Source organism: Emericellopsis cladophorae, assembly GCF_022114955.1.
Source record: "Emericellopsis cladophorae strain MUM 19.33 chromosome Unknown NODE_35_length_235423_cov_114_473664, whole genome shotgun sequence".
In the NCBI taxonomy this organism is placed as follows: Eukaryota; Fungi; Ascomycota; class Sordariomycetes; order Hypocreales; family Bionectriaceae; genus Emericellopsis; species Emericellopsis cladophorae.
In genome coordinates, this window is record NW_026250960.1 from 126,114 (window position 1) to 153,608 (window position 27,495).

The 27,495-nt window shown below is 53.7% G+C and overlaps 6 protein-coding genes across 6 annotated transcripts; 3 read left to right on the top strand and 3 right to left on the bottom strand.

The window, feature by feature from the left end:
- Positions 1–1,826: 1,826 nt before the first annotated feature.
- On the top strand, positions 1,827–2,919 carry J7T54_003031 (WW domain-containing oxidoreductase-like protein; the record flags this gene model as incomplete). Its single annotated transcript, XM_051507746.1, has 5 exons — positions 1,827–1,877; positions 1,929–2,238; positions 2,293–2,400; positions 2,457–2,684; positions 2,732–2,919. The coding sequence occupies 5 exons, from the start codon at positions 1,827–1,829 to the stop codon at positions 2,917–2,919; spliced, it is 885 nt and encodes a 294-aa protein (XP_051361108.1).
- Positions 2,920–2,977: 58 nt separating this feature from the next.
- On the bottom strand, positions 2,978–4,023 carry J7T54_003032 (uncharacterized protein; the record flags this gene model as incomplete). Its single annotated transcript, XM_051507747.1, has 3 exons — positions 2,978–3,025; positions 3,074–3,522; positions 3,624–4,023. The coding sequence occupies 3 exons, from the start codon at positions 4,021–4,023 to the stop codon at positions 2,978–2,980; spliced, it is 897 nt and encodes a 298-aa protein (XP_051361109.1).
- Positions 4,024–8,749: 4,726 nt separating this feature from the next.
- J7T54_003033 (uncharacterized protein) lies at positions 8,750–9,265 on the bottom strand (the record flags this gene model as incomplete). Its single annotated transcript, XM_051507749.1, has 1 exon — positions 8,750–9,265. The coding sequence occupies one exon, from the start codon at positions 9,263–9,265 to the stop codon at positions 8,750–8,752; it is 516 nt and encodes a 171-aa protein (XP_051361110.1).
- A 6,114-nt stretch (positions 9,266–15,379) lies between these two features.
- J7T54_003034 (6-methylsalicylic acid synthase) lies at positions 15,380–20,746 on the top strand (the record flags this gene model as incomplete). Its single annotated transcript, XM_051507750.1, has 1 exon — positions 15,380–20,746. The coding sequence occupies one exon, from the start codon at positions 15,380–15,382 to the stop codon at positions 20,744–20,746; it is 5,367 nt and encodes a 1,788-aa protein (XP_051361111.1).
- Positions 20,747–21,134: 388 nt separating this feature from the next.
- Positions 21,135–22,208, bottom strand: J7T54_003035 (uncharacterized protein; the record flags this gene model as incomplete). Its single annotated transcript, XM_051507751.1, has 3 exons — positions 21,135–21,318; positions 21,368–21,778; positions 21,829–22,208. The coding sequence occupies 3 exons, from the start codon at positions 22,206–22,208 to the stop codon at positions 21,135–21,137; spliced, it is 975 nt and encodes a 324-aa protein (XP_051361112.1).
- Positions 22,209–25,265: 3,057 nt separating this feature from the next.
- Positions 25,266–27,205, top strand: J7T54_003036 (Endo-beta-xylanase D; the record flags this gene model as incomplete). The annotated part of the gene is made up of 6 exons (XM_051507752.1): positions 25,266–25,338; positions 25,397–25,460; positions 25,525–25,775; positions 25,863–26,613; positions 26,877–26,995; positions 27,045–27,205. 6 exons carry the CDS (start codon positions 25,266–25,268, stop codon positions 27,203–27,205), a joined length of 1,419 nt encoding a protein of 472 aa, XP_051361113.1.
- Between the last annotated feature and the right edge of the window lie 290 nt (positions 27,206–27,495).

A 27,495-nucleotide genomic window follows, 5' to 3' on the forward strand; every position in this document is an offset into this window, starting at 1 on the left:
AATAGTTTCTGCAAGAGTTGCACTGAACTTGAATTGCAGCATGAACACGTTTGGACCAGATTGAAAATGGAAGGACAAGGCATATCACCCCTAGTCAAGCTTCTCTATTCCTCACCCACCGCTTACATTCATTCAATATTAACGATTGATCAAATGATGGCAGAGAGAGGCTCTTCTTTGGGCCAGCCTCGCGCGGGACGGATGGTCGACTGCGGAGGAAGCCACAGCGACGTGCTATTGCGGCCGCTGTCCAGCTTGTCTTTGTAAATTCTCTAAAGGGGATCCCAAGACATTTCAATCCCCAGCTCTCCAGCCTCTCTCTAAGCAAGATTTTCTTGCGTCCTTTGTCTGCCACTGTAGTGACTGCCGCAAAATCACAACTTCAATGTTCATCTCAGCTTTCGTCGTCCTCGACACACATCGCAGACAGATCCGCGGACAAGGAAAGTATGAAACAATTCGGCCAATCGCAAACAATCAAGCAAATGGATATGTCCAATTTCTTCTGCGGTACGTGCGGGGTCATTCATGTACCGAAGGAGCTCTGGCTTCCCTGGGATAAGCGTTCTCAGGATTGGGACAGTAGATGACTTCAAGCTTGCCGAAACCGTGTTGAAGCCAACCTTTGAGCAGCATGTGGAGCACAGGGTGGGCTGACTCGAAAACATAGCAAAAATGGCACAGATTGAGGGACAGGCGTCACTGTAGTGAACAGTGATACTAGCTTTGGCTCAATACGACACTCTTCGTTCAGGCTTTGGTTGATGCCCAAATCTCGGAAAGGAGAAGCTAGAAATATTCGAGCGATCGGCCTGTCTGATTGAGATGCAAAAGAAGAAAAGACAATTGCGCCAGCTGAAACAAGGGAAAAGCCATTGATATATTGAATTACTGTCAAGTCACAATCCAAGGATATCGTCGCGGCCAATCTCCAGTCTTCATCGCGGCTCAGGGGTTGGTTATATCGGGGCTTGGTTATATCGGGGCTTGGTTATATCGGGGCTTGGTTATATCGGGGCTATCGCAATATTTCCCCCATCACGACAAGGCTCTGCATATGAAGAGAGCACTGTTCTACTTCTGCAGCATTGTCTCGGGTGTTCAAAAAGGTCTATTTTTCGATGCGGCGATCTGAAGCATCCTCTTGCTCGTCGTGGAAGCTGCACACATCCACCGCTGCGCCGAGAGCTCGCTTGATAGAGATAATTGTGGCTTTCGGTTCCCTAGTGTGCGCTACCGTATAGTCCATGATTGAAAGGGTCCGGAAGCGAACCTATCCATCCCTTGCTCCAATGCGCTGCGTAACGATTGTGACAATCTGTTGTCCGGGAATAATTCCTAGGCAATCGACGCATTCAATGATTCGAGTCTAATACGAACTAGCGACACAGATGTTGAGCATCCAAATGAAATTGCAATACATTTGGTTCAATCCTCATGGCCGTAATGCCGGTTTATGTTGGGCTTGCAAAAGGAAGAAAAAAGAAAGGAAACAAAACAGAAGAGGACTGGAGCCTCACGACTCACGAGTCGCGACAGTAATAAACGCCACCACCAGCGACGGCCCGATGCGCGGGATTCGGCACACCTTGCCCGCCGTAGCGTCATATACAGACCAGTAGATAGGTAGGTAAGTATCCATCATGATGTAACAGACAGCAGCCGCGTCCGCTTCATATTAGTAAAGCTTTGAACCCCGCCGTCAGCGATCATCACAAGGTCTGGTTACTGGGACCAAGACAAACTCATTGAGTTCTTCATTCTTCACACCCAATTGTCCGATCTTCACCTGCCCCTAATCGCAAATCAATCGCATATCACTCACCATGGCCAACCTCGCCAAAACCATAGTCGCGACCGGCGTCTCCTCAGGCCTCGTAAGAGGACTTCTCCTCACGAGCAAGTCAATCTCCCGCTGACCAAGCCAGGGCTTCGAGGCCATGCGCCAGCTCCTCGAGCAGTCGCAGCCCTACAACATCATCCTGGGCGCCCGCAACACGCAGCGCGCAAAAGAAGCCTACGATGCGCTCAAGTACGACCGCGACGCCAACCCCGTCACGATCCTGCCGCTGGAGATGAACGACCTCGGCAACGTGCAGAGCTTTGCATCGCAGGTGCAGCAGCACCTCCAGAGCACGAAGCTAGACTACGTCCTTCTCAACGCTGGCATCACGGGCTCCGCGGCGGCTGGACCGACTGGCAGCAAGTGGTGCGAGCCGTTCGTTGTGAACCATCTCTGTGAGTCGTGCTCTGCGCTTGGGTGAAACTGGACTGAAGGACTGATGGCTGTAGCGCACCATTATCTGATGCACCTGCTCAAGAGTAGGATCTCCGAATCGAAATCGCGTGTCGTCTTTGTTTCGTCGGGCGCTGTCCGTATGGTTCCCGACGAGTACATTCGTAAGTCAAACGTCGAGTCTGCGGTCCTCTCGTATCGCTCACCTCTTCTCCCGCAGCCAAACTCGAAGAGTCTGTGAAAGCTGGTGCTGAAACCGATGGCCGGCTGGTCTACGCAATCACCAAGTTCATTGGCCTCCTCGGTGCTCACTGGTGGCGTCGCGAGCTCGGTGACAAGGCCACCGTCGTCGCTGTCTCGCCAGGTCTTATCCCCGCCACTGGCATTGCGCGTGGCTATGACCTGAAGTTGAACCACAACTCATCCGACGCCAAGTCCCCGGCTGAAGGTGATCAAAAAGCACACCGTTTGTATTTCTTTGCTGACTGCTTCCAGGTGGCGCAAATGTGCTCCGCGCGATGGAGAGGAATGACCTCCCTGAGGACCCAGAGCAGATCTTCCTCACAAGCTGGGGTGAGTGGTGGCCCAAGGACGTGTACGGGCAATCCCTCGACAAGAAGTTGCAAGATCAGTTCTGCCCCTCCAAGGAGCAAATTGAAAAGGAGGAGGGTCTCGCAGCGTAATCACACAACGTAACGCGACAAAAAGAGTTGACAAGGAGAACTTGAGGCTCCATTGTGACTAAAATATAGCAACGCCGTTGGGAGGACTTGCGACACCGCCGCGTACCTATTCGTCGTCAGCGGCCGAGTGACCCAAGAACGTACAGAAACTTACATTGAGAGGCATGCTGCTGAAGAAGAATGTATACCGCTTCTTCTCCGCGCAGGTCCGACTCAGTGCCTCCAAATTGAACAGTTCACCCAAGGGCATGCCCCATCCAGCAAGACACCACTCATGCAACCAGTGTTTCGTGTCTTGGCACGGCCATGCCTCCATGCTCGGGTGGTCACCTGCAATGGCTGCAAACTGCCCATCCCACAGCCAGCGCAGAGTCTCCCTAGAAGACTCGAGTCCAATGGCTGGCGGCACAGTTGTGTTAGCTAGTTCTTGCCGCTTCTCGGAAGTCGCTGCGTTGTAGGCACGGACGTAACCGCTCCGGACGAAGACAATATCGCCAGGCTGTAGGGTGGTGTTCTGATGCGCCAGGACCTCCTTGATGTTCGACACCGGGATGGAGGTTGTGTCCAGGGCTTTGATCTCGATACCCTTGTGATCAGCCCAAGCTGCGTAGTCAATAAGCACCCCTCGACCGACAATCCCACCTTTGTCGACCCACGCTACTTGATCAGCATCAATCGCTGACCCACACAAGTCACCGACTCACACTGCATGCCCATTTCGTCCGTCTTCAGCAGCTGCTCACTTGTCCAGCCATTGTAGAACACCCCGTGCTCCTGGTACCCAAAATGCCGGAACCCATCCCATTGCGAGCTGCTCTGCGTGTTGAAGCTCAATGCGTCGTCGTGCACGACGCGGCCCTCTTTGAGCCAAATGTCATGCTTCAGGGACTGTCGACCGAAGCAGGGCCTGGCGAGGTGGCCGAGGGTCAGGTCAACCGAGACGCGGGTGCCGTCGACGATCTGTTTCGAGGCGGCGACGGTGGTCTCGGGTGTGAGGAGATTCAGGGTGCCGAGCGTATCGTTCTTCGGGTACAGAGTCCACGCGTTACCTGGAGGGCCCGACTTGTCGAGCGGGAGGTCGTCAAACGAGGGTCGCAGAGGCATTGTGAGTGGCGTGTTGCGACAGGAGTGGTGAGTATTGTTGTGGGTGATGCGTGGCGAGCCATGGTGGTCCCCCTTGCTCCTGGCGCTGGAGGCGTTAGTCGGGGCTGAACTCGGGGCGTTATCTTTTCTCCAGACAATCGCCCAAAGCGTCGACGAGAGCAACAAGACATTCCCCGCATCCTGGAGTGGAGTTTGGCGTCCATGAATCAATCTATCGCGCCACTGATGATGGAGGTGGGGTTTTGGGCCTACTTGTTGGTACTGTAACTCACCTACGCAGTACATGCTGACTTACTCCGAGCTGGGCATCCATGCATCGAAAGGTGCAACCACAACTGTAATACGTAGGCAGCATGAAAAAACTTGTAACGTGTAGCAGTGATCAAAACAAAGTATTCGACATCCCTGTTCAAAAAAATCAGAATTTCGCTGGTCCACCCCCTCAGCACTGCATGTGACCTCGAATCAACTCAACTCAATCCATCAACAGTGCCGCTCGACTGCCTGAAATCCCGCATTTGACAGCCATGCGAGTGTCGAAGACGGGACCAGTCTTTCCGAGGGAACTTTGTCACCTAGACAAGCCTCGCACTGAGTCTTGGTTCAATTGACGGGAGGGTTGGGAGCGTTCGAACCGGCAGCGTTGTAGGAGGTCAAGGGCTTATTCGTAAGTCTTGATACACTATTTTTGTGTCCCCACTAGTATCTACTTGTACGTAGAAGCCCTCAAAGCTTTAAAGACACTACGCATTAATCTGCCCTATTCTCGATATCTTCCTTCTCTAGCTCGGCTGTAACACGCCTTATTTGTATCGCCAGTGTACACAAACTTCCGAGCACTTCTCCTAATAGCGCTGCGCTAAGATCCGCATACAGAGCTAGAACACTCTTTCGCTTTATGTCACCTCCCTGAGACCAGTCGGTTCTAGCTGGAAAGAAGCGGATCCCGTCCCAGCTCTCTAGGACCGCCACAAGCTGACCATAATCGTCTACGAGGCAGAGTCTGGTCGCGGTCGCGGTCATTTCCGCGTCTCGAAAGCGCTGAGATACCCAGAGAAGGGCGCCTTCGGAGGACTGCCATCGCCAAATAGGCATGTGGGCGGAGAACTGCGTGCGGTTGCGGGCCGGGGTTGCGTTGATGTAGACAGTCTCGCGACGGTCGTGAGTTTGGCTAGGTGCGGTGCGAGAGCTTGATATTGATTGGGTTGGAAGATATGTCACGGAGGAGTATTTACGGTCCTGGCTTGAAAAAAGGCAGGTACGGCATACCTCGGAAAACTGTTGAGATGGTTCCGAGTTCATTGGCACCATCCTTGTTGTTGGTTGCGTGGCAGTTGCATTCTTGTCCGCGTTTATAGGCTGCTTCGTATACAAGGGCAGCTCCTCTGCGACGGCTTCTCCTGGTGGCGGTCGCATTCCCACCGTAATGCAGGCGTCTGGGGTGAGATACGGCAAGGAGGTCATACCGATGGCGTGGATTTCGTAAAGAAATTCAGCATCGCGTTGCCTGTTTGTAGAAGGCTGGCCAGCTTTGTTGCCACTGGCGCTGGTGCCCTCCTCTAACTTGCAACGGATGATATTGCCAGACGGGTCATCGCGAAAGAGCTCTAGCCGCCGGCGCGGACGCTTGTCTCTGAACCGCTGTCTACAGAATTTCATTTCGCGCTCAGATACTACCGGGCGTGGTCCTAATGGCGATCTAGCAACACGCATACCATCAGGCAGGCGGGCAAGGTCGGGCCGCCAGTCGTCAGGCGCCGGGATAAAATGATCGTCTTCGGTGTGCACTGGCAGAGTGTATTGGTACTCGCCCATGCCACCCGTAGCGATAGCGAGGCAAAGACCGCAGCGGCGACAGGAATGGGTGACGAACCGAGGTATGAACTCGAGTGGTACTAAGAAAAGCATTATCCCGAAAGTGAGGGGCATGAACACAATGATGGTGGATAGTGATGCTATATATCTGTTGCGGTTAGATTGCAAGAAATATAGCGAAGCCTAGGAATGGCTTCATCCTCAAAAACATATAGACTCACCGCCATACGGCGAAGCGTTCTTTTGCTAGAATGGTGGTGCCTCCATGGCGACATGCTGGACAAGTGACGAACTCGGCGCGCCTATATGTGAGCTAGTAAAGCGGGGTTGGGGCATCGCAGGCATCTGTGTGTGATGTGCGCATGGCTGGCGAGTATGACGGAAAATAGACTTGACCTTGGGTCGCCAGACACTCCGAACATAGGGGAGAGCCCGCTTAGCAAGGTCTCAGTTGCCAGTAGCACAGGAAGGATGTAAGGAGAAAGAGAAGCTGGTGGTAGATCAGGTGCGTTCGCATCACCGAGTCAGCTAATAAGGCTGACTGGCTACTAGTGGGCATACACACCTCGACTACGCACGTGCATTTTTCATTTTCATGAGTGGTTCATGCCAATATAGGCTTCATGCGAAGCTCTATAACCTCACTGGTACTGCAGATCAATCCACGAATAAGCGCCGCGAAGGCCCTAAGACTTGCTCCTAGAAGTATGTGACTTAAAGGCGGCCACAAGACGCAGGAGTAATAGCCCTGTTCTGGATGGATTTTGATAATCAATCCACGTAGGCGGTGGTTCCCTCATTTGTTCCCGCCGTCCAACCTACCCTGCGTAGCATTTGGCGCTTCCACTACGTTTCTCCTCTCCGCCATCGCGTGCCGAGACCTGGAGACTTGGTTTGAGGGTGCGTTAGCTGTGGTAGGCATTAAAATATTCTAGTGTAGATACTTTTCCGATGCAGCGATACGACGCATGCTTTGAACCCCCGGCAAAGAATGCCGTGGATTTAGCCGCCCATGTACACAGGCACTTCTTGTTTGTAATAGTTACAATGCACGGCCATCTTGTTTGCCGTTTGCTCCAAACGACGCTCCCTCCGCGTCGCTGCGCGTTTCGCCTTATCTATTTCCTTTGTTTTCGCGAGCAAGATTGATCGCTGTTGTGGCTGAGGCAGATGCATGAGACTCATCTGGTCGCTCGTACTTAGACTCGCGAGTTGCCGCCCAAGTGCCCCGTCTTGCCTGTCCTTCCTGGCAAGAAATTGAGACTCTGCGTGGCTCTCGACATCTGGTATTTCGGGCACCGCCTTTTTTCCGTTCTTGCGTAGCCTGATTTTTGGTGTGGGATCAACGTAGGATCGATGAGCGAGGAGTTTGCCGGACGGTAAGCGCAGAGTTTCGTTGTCGGGATGGAACGACTCTTCTCGGCGTCCTTCTTTACTAAGGGTGCTCATGTCGTAGAACTTTTGCATCTCCTCGCCCATGTCGAAACGACAGTGGCCCTTTGACATCATGTGCTGCTGCACGGCCTCGACTGTGCGCCGGCGCTTCCCACAACCAATACACTCTCCGCGAGAGAATATGACCATATGGAGGAACGCGATGAGCGTCTGTAAATCCGTTTCTAACGATGACTGGAAAGGCACGACAAAGCTGTGCATTTGATGCATATGCGTCAGATTGCCATCAAAAGTGCTGCTAACGTCGTTGCAGAACAGACATTCCTCGGGCATAAAATTGATGTTGCCGTCTTCAAAAGATGATTCATCGCTTGATACGTCTGACTCGCCTCTCTCATCGGCGAGGTAAGTTGTCTCAGGTGGTGAACGCGACTCCCACTCATCCTTTGGACGCCTTCGCGATGGCTTGGGCATGCTATCGGGGGGTGTCACGAGGGTGCCTGGCTCTGCGACTCTGCAGCGGATTCTATAAACACTGGTCAAGTCAATAGACGAAGCTTGAGAGGGTCTTTGAGAAGGCTAGGCTACATACTGCCACTCGCTTTTTGCGTGCTGTCGTTTTACATTCAAGGTGTCAAACGACAGCTCGCAGAGGTGGCACTTGAGTGATGGTGCGCAATCTGAATCCATCATGGTGGTTGTCGTGCCGACAGAGACGTCCACTATTGGTGTTGCCGGGACTGTTCCAGGGACCATTGGTGGGAAGTTGGTGACTTGAAGGGTGTTCGGGCTGTTCAGATTACCGAATGGAGCTGGTTGGAAGAGAGAAGGCTGAATGCATCAGCGACAATCAGCCTTTATTTGTACACGAGGACTCACGAGGCATTGTGAAGTAGGCTAACATTGGCTTATACTGCGGCCAATGGCGGAAGATGGCTGATTATGATTCATAGTACGCTAGGTCCAAACGGGGATAATGCGGCGGGCTTCAGGCGGTTTCCGGGCGGCGGTGCCGTGTCTCTGGGGTACCAAAGGACGTCTCATTGGTGGCGCGCCAGTGTAATTCCAGGGGCAGCCTGGTGCCTGCTCAGGCTTCGTTTCCCTCTGGGCCCATGTCACATTCGAACTCTCAGTAACCTTCGAGTGCGGATGGTATAAAACATGTGGGCTGGATGGTATGCAAGATCAGGCATTCTCATGGCTATCTTGGCAGCGAGACTGTTTCTCCTCATGTTTTATGACTCACACTTCTATCCCGAGACTTGCATCCGCGTTCAAATCCTTTAGATTGACGTCAAAGCACATCAAGATATTATTTCAACAGCTCTGAACTGTTTAGACGCAAATGTCATTAGAGTTACTGGACATGGTCATTCCAGACTAAAATTTTCTGAATATTTTTCAGGTTCATATTTTGTTGATACGGTCCCACTTCCACGAAAGCTCCTAGACACAGGGTGAACCAGGTCTGCCTCGTGATGGGGCCGATCCGCACTCGGATTGTTCAACCACCTGTCTAATAAAGCCCTGTGCGCCTATTCTGGCATCGCCCAGCCTTGCACCCTTCACACAGCGCCGACGCATGAGGCAAATCACCTGTCCTCCCCGTATAGGACAAAACTTCCATCTCAATCCCAGACCACTTCTTGAGACGGTAGGTCACACGGTCAATGTACGATTCGACATCGAGAATAGGACGGCTCAGCTGTTTGCAGGATCGGCAACGCTGGTGGTAGACTCTGGCGTTGTATCGTTGGGTGTTGTACATGCGGATCACAATGGCAATCTTCTTGCTGGACCAGCCCTCCTGTCTGCACTGCGCATTGTGACACTCGAAACGTCCCATTACAAAGGTCTCGTACTCTTGGGAGCAGCTGCGGTCGTCATCTTGCGGGTGGAAGACGAAAGTGAGCCCATCGAGCTGTAGACGTTTTGACACATCGGCGTGCAGATCCGTGAACATGGAGTGCGTCTTCTTCGGCTTGCGCTGTGGTGCCTTGCCTTGGGGGTTGTGGGACTTTGACTTCGCCATGATAAGCAACGACAGGTGCTATTGCTACACGTGAATGGAGTGACTTCAAATAGACTTTGGCTGAATGTTCACAGAGCGAGCTGGCTGTGAAGAGGAGATGGATCTCAAGACAATATGCGCTGGGTGCTGACCTGTTGGTCGCATGATATCGGATGGCGGCATGTCCATGGGCGGTCACTCGCTCAAGACAGCTCTGCGGGGAAAACCCCCTCGACATGTGTAATCAAGCATGCATGGAAGGTCGTTGGTGACCAACAGCTTGTCTTGTGGCAGCGGCAGGTGTTGGCTAGCTAGCTGCAAGTATCGACAAATCAAACATCTAGGCGCCGCCCAGCCGCTGCTGGTGGCCAGCCTCTGAATGATTCCAATGACGTTATCTATTCTTTCGCTGTTGTTTGTTCGCCTTGTCCGCGATTTGGGGGCAGAAGTTGGGCAGCCATGCGCAATGACCGGCCTCCTGCATGAGGTCACGGCAAGCTGCCAACAGCACGTACAACGTGCGTAACACGTTGAGAAGTGCAGAAAAGAACTGAGTATCCGATGTCTCCAACAAAGGCAAGAATATGATAAATGTCATACTGCGTGTTTAATAAGACGCCGTCGATAGTAACTTCAAGTTCAGTCGACGCACCGAAGCTGGCGATAAAACGCCCTTCCGTTGGATTTTCTGTGTTCCTCAATCAAACCCACCCGTGAGATGCATGCGGGGGAAAGGCTGATGTCAGTACCTGTACATTATTCAAATACTATACATACAAACGACTAGTAATCTCGCCTCGTGTCCGAAGTCAGAGCGTATCATGAGGGCAGTGCCTGACGGGGACGTCACATACATGTTGTAAGAGAGCTCCCCACCAACTTGTGCTTAGCCGGCCACGATAAAGAAGGCATATCAGGATCATGTCCACCCGTAGTGGCTCTCTTGAATACCAGTTGGATCACGTTGTGTCGTCCAATTCTAGATATCGAGGATGCCCATGTGCGGGCTTAATCATGTTCAAATCTATTTGCACCCACTACTCCCAAGATAGACACCAAGCGATTTTTGGATGGAGGGATACGGCGCATCGACTGTGACAATCCAGGCAAAGGATCAAGCTGTAGGCTATACAAACGCTTACGGTTCGATTGGACGCGCCTTGTATCAGCGGACCACGACGGACGTCCTTCTGTTTTAAGCCAGATAAATCATAAAGACGGACCACCGTACTTCAAAGTTGATACACAGACAGCTATAGAAGCATAGCCAGCCCTGCAACCATGAGGGCCCCGAGGGAGAGGCCCGCAGACGCTGGGGCAGCATCCTCTTTATCCCTGTCATCACTGGTGACGGCTTCAGCATCGCCCTTAGCAAAATCGCTTTCCAATTTGGTCGCAGACGAATCAGAGCAAGAAGATGTCAAGTCCTTGGATGGTTTGGGACACAGGTTCTCGTACACATCCTGACTGGGACCATCACTGCCACAGGTGTCAGCATACACAGCATCATATTTGCTATCCTCATAGGTCCAGCGACAACTGGGTTCATACGGAGAACGTCTCGCCATTTGGATTGAAGACGATGTAGTTGCACGCGTCGGACCCAGCATATTGACTCAGGCAGTCCGGTGTACCGGAACTAGCCCTGCACTCGCTGAAGCGATTCCCGGGCGCCGTATACCCGCAAATCGACGTGACAGAAGACGGTGACGCAAGGGCTGCGCAGGCGCCCGGAATTGTGGTGCTGGGACTTGGGCACACGGGCTTGTCGTACACTGACAGGTACGGGTTGTCGCACCCGCTGGTGCTACCTTCGCTATCATCAAAACTTTCGCCTAAGCACCCTTGCAGGTGCCTATGCCGGTGTGCGGGTTTCCAGCGAGAAAGATGATAAAGTCGTAAGGCTGATTGTTATCTTAGTAATCCTAGCAGTAGTTCTTGCCACTAATAGCCACTAATAGCGAGAGCGCGGAATGGTTTGGGGTACTCGCATAGGGCGGCGAAGAGCGAGGCTGTCCAGCTTGGCTCATCAGACGTGGTGGTAGTGGACGCAGAGGTTGGCTCTGCGAGGAGTTCTGGAACGCGCAGGAGGGCGATAGAGAACGCCTAGAACGTGAGCGGATGGGTCTTTATTGGGGCGAGCATGGTTGTTTGCGAGCGAGGGTGGGGAATGAAGAATCTGGCGATGAAATGAAGCTTGAGATACGTGAGCATGTAGTTGAGTACTAGACTAGTATGTGGTGACAGGTTCGGTCCAAGCGCTGACATGACTCCATGAAGAGGAGACCACCCTTAGGGGAGGAAGTTACTCCGTAGCCCTTTATCAATTTAGGGCACAAGCATTCACTGAGACACATCGCGATTTGGGTTGTCTTTCGCTGGGAGCGCTGTTCGGCTTTCTGGTATCCTCGGGTTCCCAAAACAGGCCTATGTCTGAACGAGAACAGCTTCACGGCGCGAGAGAACGCCATGGCCCGATACGAGCCAATCTGCTGGACGATGTTCGGAGGGCCCGCAAGCATGTATCTCCCTATGTTGACCGGAATGTCAGTCACTGTCGATGTAGGCTGCCTGAGGACTATTGAGTTCCACTACGACAGTGACGATGTCCCCCTCGGATGCCGCAGAGTAGGGAGATGCAGGCCTTCTAATTTCGCCGAAACCATGTACTTTGACATCGACGGGTCCAGTGAAGAAGTGCTTGATTCTTTAACAACTTGCGTTCGTCCACATCCTAACAATGTAGGGTGCTACAATCAACCCGGCTTCTTAGAGTCATTCAAGGTATACCGCCTCTATCCTATACTTGCTCTATCTCATCGAAAGTAGGTCTCGACTAACAAAGGAAATAAATTTCACTTTACGTTGGTCCCAGATGACCCAGATAGTACTGATTCTGTCGAGAAGACAATAACGCTGATGCAAGGCTCCATGATAAACGGGCTCTACTGGACTCAGGTATAGATTCGGGCTGAGTGTAGGCTGTGTTTACTAAGTATCTGCATCACGAGAATAGAATCATGGCGCTTCAGGCGATTTCGGAGCCTGCTTGATGCTGGCGGAGTCAAGAAGGCTGCGAACCGTACGGAGTACAAAACTGCTATTCAAACACAGAAGATGAAATTAGGCATAGACTACTTCTGTAACTGGCAACGACTTCCACCGAATCATGTGCCGGAAATACGGTGCCCGTCTGGCCCCCCTGGAGTGCCATTTGAAATAAGCTCGACAAGCTCCTCCAGGAATGTGTGCATCCAGTATTCGTCCTCCTTAGCGCTCCGATATATTACATATGGCGAGAACTGAAACGGAATGATGTGTCCATGCCTGGAAAGAGAGTGTAGTACCGTGAGTAGTGCACCACAGTGGCAACGCCATAGATAGCCTCGTGGGATACTAGATTTTGCACACGCGCCTGCTTCAGATAGTCCAGGAGTCGTCCTGTCGCCGGCGACCAATTCAAGTATCAGTCCTCATCTTTGGTGCGATCATTCTCGATCCGGGGAACTTTTGAGGTTTGTGCGATGTTGCGTATGTACGCTAATTAGCTAATTAGCCACATTCAGAGCACATGTGGAATCCCCTTTTGGCCTGTTTGATATGCGACACCACGATTCCGACGCACACATCGGACAGCATGGTCAGCTACAGTATTCGATATCCCACCTAGGTTTGCAGAAGCCTCGATCGTGTAGTTTTGTTCGAGTCTGAAGTAGGAAGAGACGAGGTTGCACTATAGAACGTCAACTGCATTGTCGAATGAATCACTTGTTAGTTCACTGTATAGATGTATAATGACTACCCATCTCATGTGCTGGACCGCTTGATAGCTTGGCAACAAAATCACACGTCGCTATATGGCGAACTCACCCCCCAATCCTTGGTTCCGTCCTCTGATTTAGTTTTGTCCTTTTTCTTGCTCATGTCGTCGTGCCTGGAGGTGTCCGAGTTGATCTTCACAGCCAGCTGTCCATCACTCTCGTGTCAAAGATGAGCTGAGTCGCGAAGAAGTGTCAAAGCAAAGACGAGCCACGAAGGAATGTCTTTGGTGAGAATGGGTACTTATATTGCTAAGGGCTTTAGTACACCCTGTCAGCCTTCCACGTTGCTCCAGAAGAGCCGCCCTGGCTTTGGACAATAAGCGCTTGCCACGCTGGCGCTTTTGCGCCCGCGCGTTTGACCCGAGCGCCTCGAAGGGCGTTTTGCCATCAATCGTTCTGAGCCAGACAATCTTTCCTTTTGCGTAAATCGTGAAGCCACCACGAGCAGCCACCGCACCTTTGCTTCGCGTGTCGCTGAATCACCAGAGGATGATAGCAGCTGCATATTGACAATGTTTAGGTTGAGGGCTCGTCCGACCATTTTTCCGAACCATGCAAAGCGACGGTACACATGTCCTACGTAACCTTGAGAAGATGGGGACAAGGCCTGAACATGCTTCTGATTCCCACATGCAGTCATCACGAAAAATGGCTGTCTAAGACCACTGCCCTGCAGCGGCAGTGTGGAAAAACCAGACTGCTGCGAGGAAACACTGGGGATCCTGAGCAATTGTCTGTGAGAGAATGACACTATGTACTGCTTCGCCACAAGACAGAGAATCTCATCAGGGAGTTGCTCGAAAACTCGACGCCAAGGACCGAGTGATTCGAGACAGAGTCATCATGGGTCCGCTTTTGTGTCGATGGACTAGGCCTCTCGAATCTTGTCTCTTTCCTCTGCCCGATTAGCGTATCCCACGTCAATTTTCGACTGTCGTCTCGAGGACCCGGCAGAAAAACCCCCATGCCCGACATGGGTCCGTTAGTGTATGGACTGGGGCATGGAGCCAGTACCGGCAGAGTGAGAGGACCCATCACCGTCAGGTCGGGACTGCAGCCCTAGCAAGATTCCTCGCGCAAGCCAATGGGGTAGCTACCGATGTCTGAGGCGGTCTTCATCTGACGATCACTATCAGACACGGTGGAGAAAATAGCTGGAAAACTCTTTGGAATATCATTTTGCAGAAGCAATGAATGGGATCGTGTACACGTGGGGCTTGTACTAGTCTAGTAGCGTGGTCGGGCGGGCACTCGGGCTGCTCCCGAATGAGATGAGGGAAGAGGAAACTGCACCGCTGAAACTTCAGTTGATTGGTCTGGTGGTGGTTAGAGATCAAGTGTGAGTATTCAGATGGCGAGGCGACAGACGTCGACATTTTAGCGGCATCCGTGCGCCCTCGAGTCACCCTGAGTGAGACATATCGACGTAAATGCGTAACTGGTGTCTGGTCTGGTGTCGGTGGGCAACCGTGGGGGCTACGCAGTACAGCCACTTGTGTGATAGTCGTGATGACCCTCGTCATTGGCTGGCATGAACAAGGTCTCTCCATGTCTGAACCATGTGGTTCCTATTGTGTCGCACGGGTCTCGACCTTGCGCTGTCCCCTTCTCCTCCCATGGTTGGCTTGCCCGCCCAATGTGGTAGCATTGTTGTCTGATGCGACCAACACCACCCAAGACTCAAGTCCCGGGTGCTTGGGTCTCGCTACCGAGATATCGGGAAATGCGACCCTGGGCATGCAGGCTTATTATTGAGGACTTTTATTGACAACAACCACGAGCAATTAGTCTGAAAACGTGCTCTTGCTTCCAGAATGATGTGCTCTCAAAACTTCTCATCGTCGTTGCTTTTTGATGTCTGAGCCTTAACGAACATCTAGGGTCTACACTAGATTCACCGCCAAGGGACCAGTGGTGATCTACCGCGTACTAGTGCAAGATCGAAGTGTTGTATTCCCTCGTTGGTGGTGAACACAGGCCATCTGCTGGTCCGAGTGCGTTATCAGCATCATCTCGCGATGGTGGGTGCGCAATGACCACCGGGGACTGAGCTGTCTATCCGTCTGGCGGACTAGTTTGCTGGACCGTGCGGTGTCATTGTCCAGCACGCAACATGGACCTCAATGGACCACAATTCTGGAGATGCAACCCATGCCGGATTCAGGTTAGAATAGAAAGAGAGGCGACGGAAAACACTATAAGTTGAGCACTGCGACCGGCGTTGTTGTTCCTCTTTGTTGCTCTGGGCTTCCTCTGCACAGACACACCACATTCTTTCACCATAGAACCCCCCTTAGACACATAATTCGCAAGAATGAACGGCCACACCAACGGGTTCAGTCCCGAGCTGGAGGAGGTCGCCATCGTTGGCATGGCCTGCCGCACAGCGGGTGGCAATGATACCCCCGAGAACCTTTGGCAGTTTCTCCTCGACAAGAAGGACGGCTCCGGCGAGGTCCCCTCACACCGATGGGAGCCCTGGTACCGACGAGACACACGCAACGCCAAGGAAATCGACAAGACGCTCAACAAGGGCTACTTTATCCGTAACCTAGAGAATTTTGACGCATCCTTCTTTGGCATCTCGCCCAAGGAGGCCGAGCAGATGGACCCGCACCAACGCCTCGCCCTCGAACTATCCTGGGAGGCCCTCGAGCACGCGGGCATCAACCCCAAAGACCTCGCCAAATCGGACACGGCCGTATACATGGGCATCGACTCGGACGATTACTCCCGTCTCCTGATGGAGGACATACCAAATATTGAGCCATGGATGGGCATCGGCACGGCAGCGCATGGTGTTGCCAACCGTGTGTCGTACCACTTGGACCTCATGGGACCCAGTGCCGCCGTGGACGCTGCTTGTGCCTCTTCACTCGTCGCCATTGACAGCGGCCGACTGGCGATCCAGCTACGAGAGTCTGAAGTTGCTCTCGTGGGCGGTGTCAATGTCTTGCTTGCCCCAGCCCTGACACGTATGCTGGATAAGGCTGGAGCATTGTCACAAGAAGGCATTTGCCGCTCGTTTGATGAAGCCGCCAACGGCTATGCTCGAGGCGAAGGAGGCGCTGTGCTTGTCCTCAAGAATCTTCAGAGTGCACAGAGAGACGGTGATCGCATCTTGGCTGTTCTGAAGGGGAGTGCTGTGGCGCAGGATGGTAAGACCAATGGCATCATGGCTCCCAACACAGATGCGCAGGAGCTCGTTGGTCGCAGAGCTCTCCAGCGGGCTGGAGTCGACCCCTTGACGGTCGGCTATGTCGAGGCCCATGCGACGGCGACACCGCTAGGCGATCCCACCGAGATCTCTGCCATTGCAAAACTATACGGGCATGGTGCCAAACGGCCGAGAGAAGCACCATGCCAGGTCGGTTCCATCAAGCCCAATATTGGTCATCTCGAGGCAGCTGCTGGCGCCATTGGCATGATCAAGGCTGTCATGGCCGTGTACAAGGGTCAACTGGCGCCTCAGACGTACCTTAACAAGCTGAACTCGCGCGTTGACTGGGCCGAGTCCGGACTGGAAGTTGTCCGCGACACGAAGCCGTGGAAGCAACAAAGTCTGCGAAGGGCTGCCGTCTGCTCGTACGGGTATGGTGGTACCGTGTCCCATGCAATCGTTGAGGAGTGGGGAAGTATGCCCGTCGATTCCCAACTACTACCAGCTGAGAGCGACTTGGTCCCTTTGATCATCACAGCTCCGCTGGAGAAGCGCTTGTCACAGCAAGTCAGAGAGTTAGCAGACTGGCTTGTCACACCAAATGGTCAGGCATCCAGCCTACGCCTGGTGGCCAACACGCTGGGCCAGCGAAGGGCGATGCACGATCACCGCGTTGTCGTGCTCGTCCGTGACCATGACAATGCGACTGAACTTCTTGGACGCATTGCGAGCAACACCCTGAAGAAAGAGGACCTTGTTCTTTCAGGGCGCGCTCTACCAGCCTCTACGGCCCAGGCAACATCCCCTGTCTGGGTGTTTTCCGGTCATGGCGCTCAATGGCTAGAAATGGGTCGCAAACTGGACAGCAATGACTTTCAAGATGCAATTTCAGAGATCGACCCTGTTATCCAAGGGGAACTAGGATTCTCCATCCGCGAGGCACTCGCCACAGGTGACTTTGAGAGCTCGGAACGTGCCCAAGTTGCAACGTACGCGGTGCAATACGGCTTGAGCCGCATGTTGATGGCCAAAGGTCTTTGTCCCGGCGCAGTCGTTGGGCATTCGATTGGCGAGATTGCCGCCTCTGTGGCCGCTGGATGCATCACGCCCAAAGAAGGTGCTCTGATCATCTCACGACGTGCCAAGCTACTGGCGTGGGTGCGAAAGAACGAGGGCGAGGGTGCCATGGCCCTCATCCAGGCCCCTTTTTCGCAAGTCAAGGCCGAACTCGGGAACCGCACGAACATTGTCGCGGCCATCGACTCGTCCCCGTCGAGTTGTGTCGTGAGCGGACAGGCCAAAGCGGTGGAGCAGTTGATGCAAAAGTTCCTCGATCAGGACGTTGAGACCTTTCGTGTCAAGACCGACATTGCCTTTCACAGTCCCATGCTCGATCAACTCCAGGATCCACTTCGCGATGCGTTGGACGGCGCACTCAACCCTCAGGAGCCAACTATTCCGCTGTACTCGACGTCTCTTGACAATGCTCGTGGGCGCCAACCGCGTGGCGTTGACTACTGGGTCAACAACATGGTCAAGCCGGTGCAGCTACGTTCTGCAATCCAGTCTGCTGCAGATGATGGACACCGCATGTTCCTGGAGGTATCTTCGCATCCCGTTGTCCTTCATTCTGTGCGCGAAACTCTTCTCGAAGTAGGTCTGAAGGAGAAAGACTTTGTCACGGCTTGCACGATGAGACGCAACACCCTGCCGGAAAAGACCATCACAATCGCCATATCCAAGCTCCTCGTCCACGGGGCCGACGTGGACTTTGGGTCATTCATTGGTGACAAGAGTCACTGGTGTACTGGCGTCCCTAAATCACCGTGGTTTCACAAGCCGTACTATAGGCAAGTTGAGACCGGCGCCATTGAACAGGCGTCTATGCACGACGCGGAAACACACCACCTACTTGGCCGACGCACGGCTGTCGGGGGCACAGACATCTCCCTGTTCGGTACGAAGCTTTCTATCGAGACCAAACCCTTCCCAGGAACGCATCCGCTGGATGGCACGGAGATCATACCGGCGGGTGTCTACATCAACACCTTTCACCACGCAACGGGTGGCCGAGAGCTGTCAGACATTCAGCTCCGTGTGCCCGTGTCCATGACCAACGATGTTCGCACGATCCAGGTTGCTGTACAAGGAGACAAGGTGTCCATCGCCTCAACGAATGAGGACACAGGGTCGAAACCGTCCCGCGACCAGTTCTGGATTCATCACGCTGCTTGTACATGGGGTCGCATCCAAGACAACAACACCCAGACGGCCGCGTTGCCCATTGACATTGCCGCCATTCGCGAGCGCATTGGCATCAAGCTCCCCAACTCTTTTGCCGTCGACTTTTTGAGCAAGATTGGCGTCGCTGGCATCGCCTTCCCGTGGCAGGTGGTCGAGCACTACGGGAAGGAGACCGAGATGATTGTGCACGTGGATATGCTCCCTGGACAGGACACTCTGCCTTGGGATTCATTCTCGTGGGCGCCTCTGCTTGATGCTGCCACGTCCGTTGGATCGTCCATCTTCTTCAACAAGCCATCATTGCGCATCATCTCCTCCATTGAAAAGGTCCTGCTGCACTCGCGGGATCCTCTTCCCAAGATGGCCTATCTCCACGTGGAAGAAGCGTCCAACAACAAGGCACTGGCCGCCAACGTCCACATCTTGAGTGAGAGTGGTCATCTGATCGCTCAGATCCAGTCCATGAAGTTCTCCGAGGTCGAGGGCGGCGCTGGCCTGAGTGGCAGCGTGGACAGCCTTGTCCACCAGATTGACTGGGTGCCTGCCCGATTCTCCGAGACACCGAGGCGGCTTGGCCATGTCTTACTCGTCTCGCGGAGCTTGCAGCAAGTCAAGGCCGTGCGGTCCTATATGCAGCCGATGGCGAGGTCCGTGATGCACGCGACGTCCGTCAAGCAACTCGCCGCCACCCCTGAGATGCTCAATGTCTTGTCGCAAAAAGGCAGTACGGTCGTGTATTTACCTGGATCCGTGGACAGTGTGGAGCAAGTCGCTGCCGCTGCCGATGAGTTTGTCTGGGAGGCTGCCAGCCTGCTCCAGTGTCTGGCGACGCACTCCCTCTCCGAGGTCTGCAAGATGTTCATCCTGACCAACGGTGTCTTTGAGGGCTTGTCGCCCACCGGACTGGCTCAAGGTGCCCTGATTGGTCTCGGACGCATCATTGCTGCTGAGCACCCTGACACGTGGGGAGGACTGATTGACCATGACATTCCTGACGCTTCCTCCTTGCTGGCCTTCATGTACGTCCGCGGACATGACATTATCCGAAATATTGATGGGCTGCCCCGACGAGCCGTCATGAGGCCACTCTCCCGCAAGAAGCTACATGCTTCAGACGCGGCGGTGACTTTGCTCCCCAAGCCAGACGGTACATACGTGATCACTGGTGGTCTTGGGTCACTGGGACTCGATACAGCCGACTTCTTGGTGAAGAAGGGCGCCCGTCGAATCCTGCTTGTTTCACGTCGTCAGTTCCCTGTACGGTCCAGCTGGGCCAAGCGCGTCGCCGACAATGATAATTTCGCTGGCGCCATCCGTCGCATCCAGTCCATGGAGAGAGCTGGTGCCGCTGTGTGCACAGCCGGCATTGACATGTCCCTGCCCGATGCATCCGAGGCTCTGTTGCACGCGCTAGACAACATGCAGCTGCCGCGTGTCCTTGGCGTGGTGCACTGCGCAGGTGTCCTGGAAGACAGTCTTGTGCTCGAGACAAGTCGGGATTCGTTCCGTCGCGTGATGGCACCCAAGGTGAATGGTGCCTTGGCTCTTCACGAGGCCTTCCCTCCTGGTTCTGTCGACTTTTTCGTCTTGTACTCGAGCATCGGCCAGCTTGTCGGTACAGCTGGCCAGGCGTCGTATGGTGCAAGCAATGCTTTCCTAGATGCCATGGCATACCACAGGCGAGCGCAGGGTGACAATACAGTGGCCATGCAGTTCACAGCCTGGCGTGGCAGTGGCATGGGGGCTTCTACAGAGTTTCTGACCGTCGAGCTTGAAAGCAAGGGGATCACAGACATTTCGAGTGAGGAGGCCTTTCGCGCTTGGGAGCATCTGGGCCGGTTTGACATTGGCTCGGCCGTCGTCACGCGTTGTCTGGCGATTGATGAGGGCAGCCCTGTCGCCGTGCCTATTTTGGAAGACATTGTCGTGCGACGCCCCAGGGCGCAAGTCAATGGACAAGTGCAGGAGGAAAAGGACAGCCTTGGCGGTGTGAGCGCGAGTATCAATGCCCGACCGACGGACCCAGAGGGTTTGCGGCAGTGGCTCGAGGTCAGCGTTCGGCAGTGTATCGCCGCGGTGCTGATGATGCCTGACATTACGGAGATTGATGGTGGAACAATGGTGAATGACCTGGGCATTGACAGTGTCATGACTGTTGCGCTGCGAAGGCAGTTTCAGGAGTTCTTCCAGATCAAGGTGCCGCCCACGTTGACGTGGAAGCATCCGACGGTGGACAGCATGGTGCCGTGGTTCGCTGCCAAGTTGCAGGAGGAGTAGGGAAGAACAGATATATAATTTGGCGAGGCATGTCTGAGAGTACTAGGCTTAATTATCACTCGCCATTCCGCATTGAAGGCTCTGTCACGATATTTTTCACTGGTGCAAATCTTAGCTCCTCTCCCAAGAGGATGTCAGGTTTCTGCAGGCCGTGAAAAGCTTTGAATGGCTGATACGTGTCATTCTCTTTGCTTCTATCTTGGGCACCCCGAGTTCATTGGCAATCGGTCTAAGAACAGATGACTGAAGCTCTTCTCTATGCGACATTGCATATTCTGTACATCAAAGGCGCAACACTACCCTCGTAGCCTGCAGAGGGGAAACAGACATGAAGACAGACCTGTTCGCGGGAGAGGGAGGCCTCGCACAAAACATGAGCCTCGGGACATCAAGGACCCCGACTCTGAACAGGCACTTCATGCTCGCGCTGATCTGGCGCTGCTTTGTCGCGTGAGGTTTCGATGTCTTCTGAGGTGCTCGTAGCCCCTGTCGTAGCAGCCGCGCTCTTGGCACCGTTGAAAATGAATCCTGGGTGGCCAATGCACAGACAGAATACAGAGACCAGTATCAATCTAAAACATGATTAGTACTGCATCGATTCGAGACAGTACAGCAACTCACACTCCCTCAAGACCGATGAAAAGCGCTTCGTCGGTAATCAAGTCCGAGTCGGTGTATCCCTGACTCAGCTCGTAGCAGCGGAAGATGCATCGGCCCTCAATGAGAACAATGGCCGCGCCCAGAAATACAAAGAACAGCTTTTCTTTCTTTTCCAGGGCGCGCGAGTGCTTGGAGTGGAAGAAGCGGATCATGTAATCGGCAAAGAGCGAGCAGAAGCAGAAGATCACCACCACCTGGAGGATCAGACCCGCCATGGCAATGTCGATCCCCGTCTGGCTGGAGCCTGAGCTGATTGTGGAGAGGGCACCCCCGGCTGCTTGAAGGACGAGACAGAGTATGTCGGCGGGGATGAAGATCCAGTAGACCAACTTTGGTCGAAGGCGCGAGAATTCGCGGCCAAAGTAGTTGATGCTAACAACGGTGTTAGTGTGGATCGCTTGAAATGATCGGAACCCACATACACTTGTGACAATGTGACATAGATGGCCGCTGTATAGAACACGGGGGCACCCGTCACGCAAACGACCTGCATTAAGAATGCATCGAACCGGAAAGGGTTGGCGTGCATCATGATTCTGCCCACGTAGCCGACCATGCCGTAGACCGAGCCGAGCACCATGGACACGGCGAACCAGATGCATTTCCACCGGAAGCCCAGGTAGATATGGGTGAGTGCTGCGATGCCCAGCAGTACGAGAAACGAGATGTTGGCTGGCAGCGAGGGCCTGTACTTGTATACGCTCCATTCGAGGGGGCACAGTTCGAGTGTGCAGTTCGAATCAGGTCCAAAAACGATGATGTACTGCAGCTCGGGGGGATATTGGCCCTGGCCATCCGCCATGTTGTCGACTGGTATGTGCCTAAATCAGGGGGCAAGTCTAAGTGATAAATCCTCTGCTGGTAGAGTTGAGACGCTGGCTAGATGAATGGTACAGTATGGAGGATTCACGGCTGGGATTGAGGTTTGAAGCCCTTATTTATCGTCCCATGGAATTATACCGGAAGATAAAATCTAGGCGTCATACGGTAAGCAGATAATAACCGACAGCGAAAGCGAATACAGTCACCTTGGCTACGGTTGTAAAAGAACCAGAGCTCGCATTCGCCTGCGTTACTCAGAGCGGACGGCTTCGCTCTGGAAGGTGAGCGCTAGCAGGCTGCTCGTCCAATGATGGACGTCTATTCTTGAGGGTTTGGACCTTTGGGGATTAGCGCTGCCTTGCCGCTTTTGGATCCGCTTTTCGGTGCAATACCGTTGGCTAGACTTTTAAGCCCTGCATCTTCTGCTTAGAACAGTTCGCATATCGGCGATCGGTGTCCGGTATTTTGTTGCGCCGCATGGAATCGATATGCCAGCCAGCGAGAGACTCTTGGGATTTGCTGTAGTAAGAAGCGTGAGGTTCCTTACTCATACTCGATAGTGAATTTCTCACAGATGGGGTCTTTAATAAATATAGATAACTTCTGTTCTTGCACTATTCCGTCCAATAGTAGCTAGGGCTCTAGGGTAGTCCTAGTACCGTGGCACTTGGACGAAACCAATGACATGGATACTATTGTGCACACGCGATTGAACTCCGTCAGTAATACATGTTTACAGGCTCGAGAATATTGTCGTCAGGATTACTGGTTCTCTGCTCCAGAATCAGTGATTGTGCTACGAAACATTGTTGTCCCTAGTCACGTTTGCGGTTCCGCACATGGAGCTGTGATGTTTTTGAAAAAATAAGTCAGATAAAAGGGTCTTTTATTCGAAATTGGAGAACAGCCTCCAGCACGGGCCACTCGACTGCTGACCCATGTTGTTGAGGTTCATGTCCGTGATCAATCTCTGCAAGGCCACACACGCAAGTGTTGAATGACGGCCAATGCACGTGCATCAAAGGCGCGAATGGCGCAGACATGAGTCGCACCGAGATGTCGCCACTTGTCAGCCATGCCAATCTCTTTTTGTCAGAATCAATGCAATGGAGACCGTCAGATTCGAGGCGCGCTGAAACGGCAGTAGGATTCAGATTCACGACAGAGAGAAGACATGCCTCGCCAGTCACTGCAACTTCCCCTTTCGGAAATTCACGTTTGTTTAAAAACCGCAACATCTCGCCTTGCGTCTGTTCAGATTCTTCATCATGGCGGCTGATAGCATCCACGAGGTGTGGCTGGACGTTTATGGCGAACCGTTGTTCACCACGAGAAGCGGGAGGGCATTATAGGTTCGAGGCAATATGGACGAGCCCTGGCCTCCATGTTTCCATATAACATGCAGTCAAGCATAGCAGAAGGACTATGAAGAACCATTGGTAGGCTTGATTGCTCTCGGCGGCATTGAGAATCCTCCCATTTCGGGTATCAGCTTTAAGTCAAGCAGAGCCATATCAGCTTTAAGTCAAGCAGAGCCACATCAGCTTTAAGTCAAGCAGAGTCACATCAGAGAGATATTTCCATGTCATAAGCACGGCTCAGAGGACTGATCACGCAGTCTTTGACGCCTTTTGCTGCCTTGTCCGATGCGAGCTGGCTGGGGCTGTCGTGACCTTGTGATTGGAAAAGGCCATGCAGCCTGTCTATGGAAGACGGCCATTTAAACAGGAAGTGCTTACGGTCCCCGGTGATGGATAAATGCGATGCTAAATTGGGATTTTATGCGGCCATATGTTGTTTGTACATGTATATGATGCGTGGTGCAAGATCAACGCTTTGTAGCTTGGCGCCAATTGATCTTCACAGGCAGCCGTGAAGTATTTGCTGTGGGGTAAATTTTGCCTAATTACACTTTGACGGATACGTATTCAGGGTTGTTTTGCTGAAAACGGGATACTGCGCGTTTCAGCCTCACTATCCATGGATATGTCATGGGCGGGAGAGTTGGGGCCTTGTATGAAACGAGAACCTGACCCGTAGTGAGTTATCTTGCGCACAATTTAACGTCTGTGGCCCCTTGAATCTCTCATAATTTCACTAGATTGTTAGATGAATTGTAAGTTTATTAGATATAGAAGTGCCCAAACATGTTTCATGAGCTCTTCTCCTATACAAGTGAGCAAGCGGACAGTGAGATTGCGGATTGCGCCTACAGTGGTGCAAATGAGCGAGCTAACAGAACAACTGCCGATAACACTCCCCCACACGTGATTGACTGCAAGATCTTGACGTTCTTCTGCATTCACGCTCTACTAGAGACAGACCGGCTAGTATGATAGGCTTTGACAATGCCTACATACCGGATACGTACCGCAAAATCTCCGATGGGCGCTCCCACCCGTGCTCGTGGATACGTACCCTCGGAAGAGACAGACATGACTGCAGCGAACACTTTAATCAACTGCGGGGTCGACATGGCCATCTGAATCCAAGCGGGAGTCGATGGCGAGTGTCGGTATCAGCCGGTGTCTGGCGATGTGGCCCAAAGGGGCAATCCACGTCTCAGCCTCCGAAGATTTCTTCTTTCGACCAGGAACTGACGGCTGCCAAGCCCGCCCAACCCGGCACTCTGCCATTACCCCAGATGAATTTTCCAATGGCGAACGCTCTCGACCGGGTAAGATTGCATTTGCCGGGCATTGAAGCCCCGCCCCTCCAGCTGTCGGATTTGCTGCGCCAGCACTCCAATCCCAAGCCTGACCCGGGGGCATCAACGTCCATTCTCAGCTGGCAAACGGTCCAAGGACCATTCTGGTTCATGCGGCCGTTTGTATGCACTGGAAAAACCGGTTAAATTCAGATGCCATGTGCGCATTCAACCGTCCTTGCCCTTGAACTTCTTTCTATCTTGTGGTAGCTCCACGACAAGCGTATATATTGTGCGGGACGTTCGTCGAGGAACGGTCGATCTTCCCTACTCCCTTGTCCCTATCCACATCCAGGTCACCCATCTTAGTTACACTCGGACTCTTCAATCATGCACTTTTCTACTTTGGTGCTGGCCCTCGCCCCGGCCGTCGCGCTCGCCCAGGGCAACCTCTGGGACCAGTGTATGTGACACCCTTGCCGCTCGAAATGGATCGCTTGCTGATGAGTATTGCTGCACAGGTGGCGGAAACGGCTGGAATGGCCCCACGACTTGCGTCTCAGGCGCAACCTGCCAGTACATCAAGTAAGCACTCCCCTCCCCCCCGCAGAAGATAGACCAATAGACCACTGTACTCACATGGCCTCAGCGACTGGTACTCCCAGTGCCTTCCTGGATCTGGCGGTGGTGATCCTGATCCTGATCCTCCCGAGCCCGAGCCAACGAATGGAGGCGGTGGTGGTGCCGGCCTGCACGACAAGTTCAAGGCCAAGGGCAAGCTCTTCTTCGGCGCCGAGATGGACCACTACCACCTCAACAACAACCCGTTGACGACGATTGTCAAGCAAGAGTTTGGGCAAGTGACCCACGAGAACAGCATGAAGTGGGATGCCATTGAGCGTAAGTTCCGTCCCTTTCTTCCTATCTTCCCAGCGGCGAGACGGCAGAAGACACGCCTTCAGAGCAGACACTGACACCCCTCCACAGCCAGCCGCAACCAGTTCACATTCTCCAACGCCGACGCCGTCGTCGACTTTGCCCAGGCCAACGGCAAGCTCGTCCGCGGCCACACCCTGGTCTGGCACTCGCAGCTGCCGCAGTGGGTGAAGAACATTGGCGACCGCAATACCCTGACCCAGGTCATTGAGAACCACGTCACCACCATGGTCAACCGCTACAAGGGCAAGATCGTCCACTGGGACGTGGTCAATGAGATCTTTGCCGAGGACGGCAACCTCCGTGACAGTGTTTTCAGCCGCGTTCTCGGTGAGGACTTTGTCGGCATCGCCTTCCGCGCCGCCCGCGCCGCCGACCCCGACGCCAAGCTCTACATCAACGACTACAACCTCGACATTGCCAACTACGCCAAAGTCACCCGCGGCATGGTCGATCACGTCAACAAGTGGCTGGCCCAGGGCATCCCCATTGACGGCATCGGCTCCCAGGCCCATCTGGCCGGCCCGGGTGGCTGGAACCCGGCCTCGGGCGTGCCCGCTGCCCTTCGCACCTTGGCCGCCTCCAACGTCAACGAGGTGGCCATCACCGAGCTCGACATTTCCGGCGCCGCCCCCAACGACTACCTCACCGTCATGAACAGCTGCCTCGAGGTGTCCAAGTGCGTCGGCATCACCGTCTGGGGCGTCTCGGACAAGGACAGCTGGCGCTCGGACACCAACCCCCTCCTCTACGACCGCAACTACCAGCCCAAGGCGGCGTACAACGCCCTGATCAACGCTTTGTAAGGAGTCATGGGACAGGTCATAGCTACATGTATCTAGGCATTCAAATCTCGCAGCGGTACGCGGTACTGCGTCATGCCACCATTATGTGCACCAGTGAAGCTGATCCAGGATCCAGACTGTAGCGATGAGTGAAACGGGAAGAGTACATGTAGGCTGTGAAATCTGTATACGAACCCTCCTGCCCTTGGAGCGATGGCTTGTACTGCGCCCCCAGGAAACCAAGAGTCACAGGCGTAATGTAGAGCTGATCATTCTCCAGACCGCGGGTAGCTGTGGTCGTGGCCCTCGATCTTGACATATCGAAGCAGACCTGGGATCCCAGCACAGGTCCAGATCCGACCCGTCACACCATTGCCAAGATCCGTGATCGTGGACGTGGTACGTTGATCTCCCCCAGCCCAGCGACTAAGCCACTCGGGCATGGCAGGGAGGGGACCTCCACGGCCGTCACCTGGCGCCGACCAAGCCACCACCGTGGGCGTTGCCGGCGGGGAACACAGTGATCATGTCCGGGTTGATGCTCTCGTCGGCAAAATTGGTCTTGGCCTCGAAGCCGGCCGGGTGCTTCGCCAGAGACATGGTACGTGATCAGCAAGGGGCGCGGTGCGTTGATGTCGCAGTTGGAGACTGTCGAAAAAAAAGAGACTCGGGTTGGATGATGGGCCCTGGGCTTCTCTCATACCCTTCGCCTCCATGACGAGCAGCGGCCCGACGCCCGTATCAATAGCAGCACGAGCTGGGCATGGTTCGAGCAAAGGATGCTCATCACGGCGGACCCATGTATATCTTGCCGCTGCAAGGGCTTTACTGGTGGCAACCTGAATATGGATGTGGACGGAGCCAAGAGCCTGTGTCTGTGAGGAGCCCTCAGCGCTAGT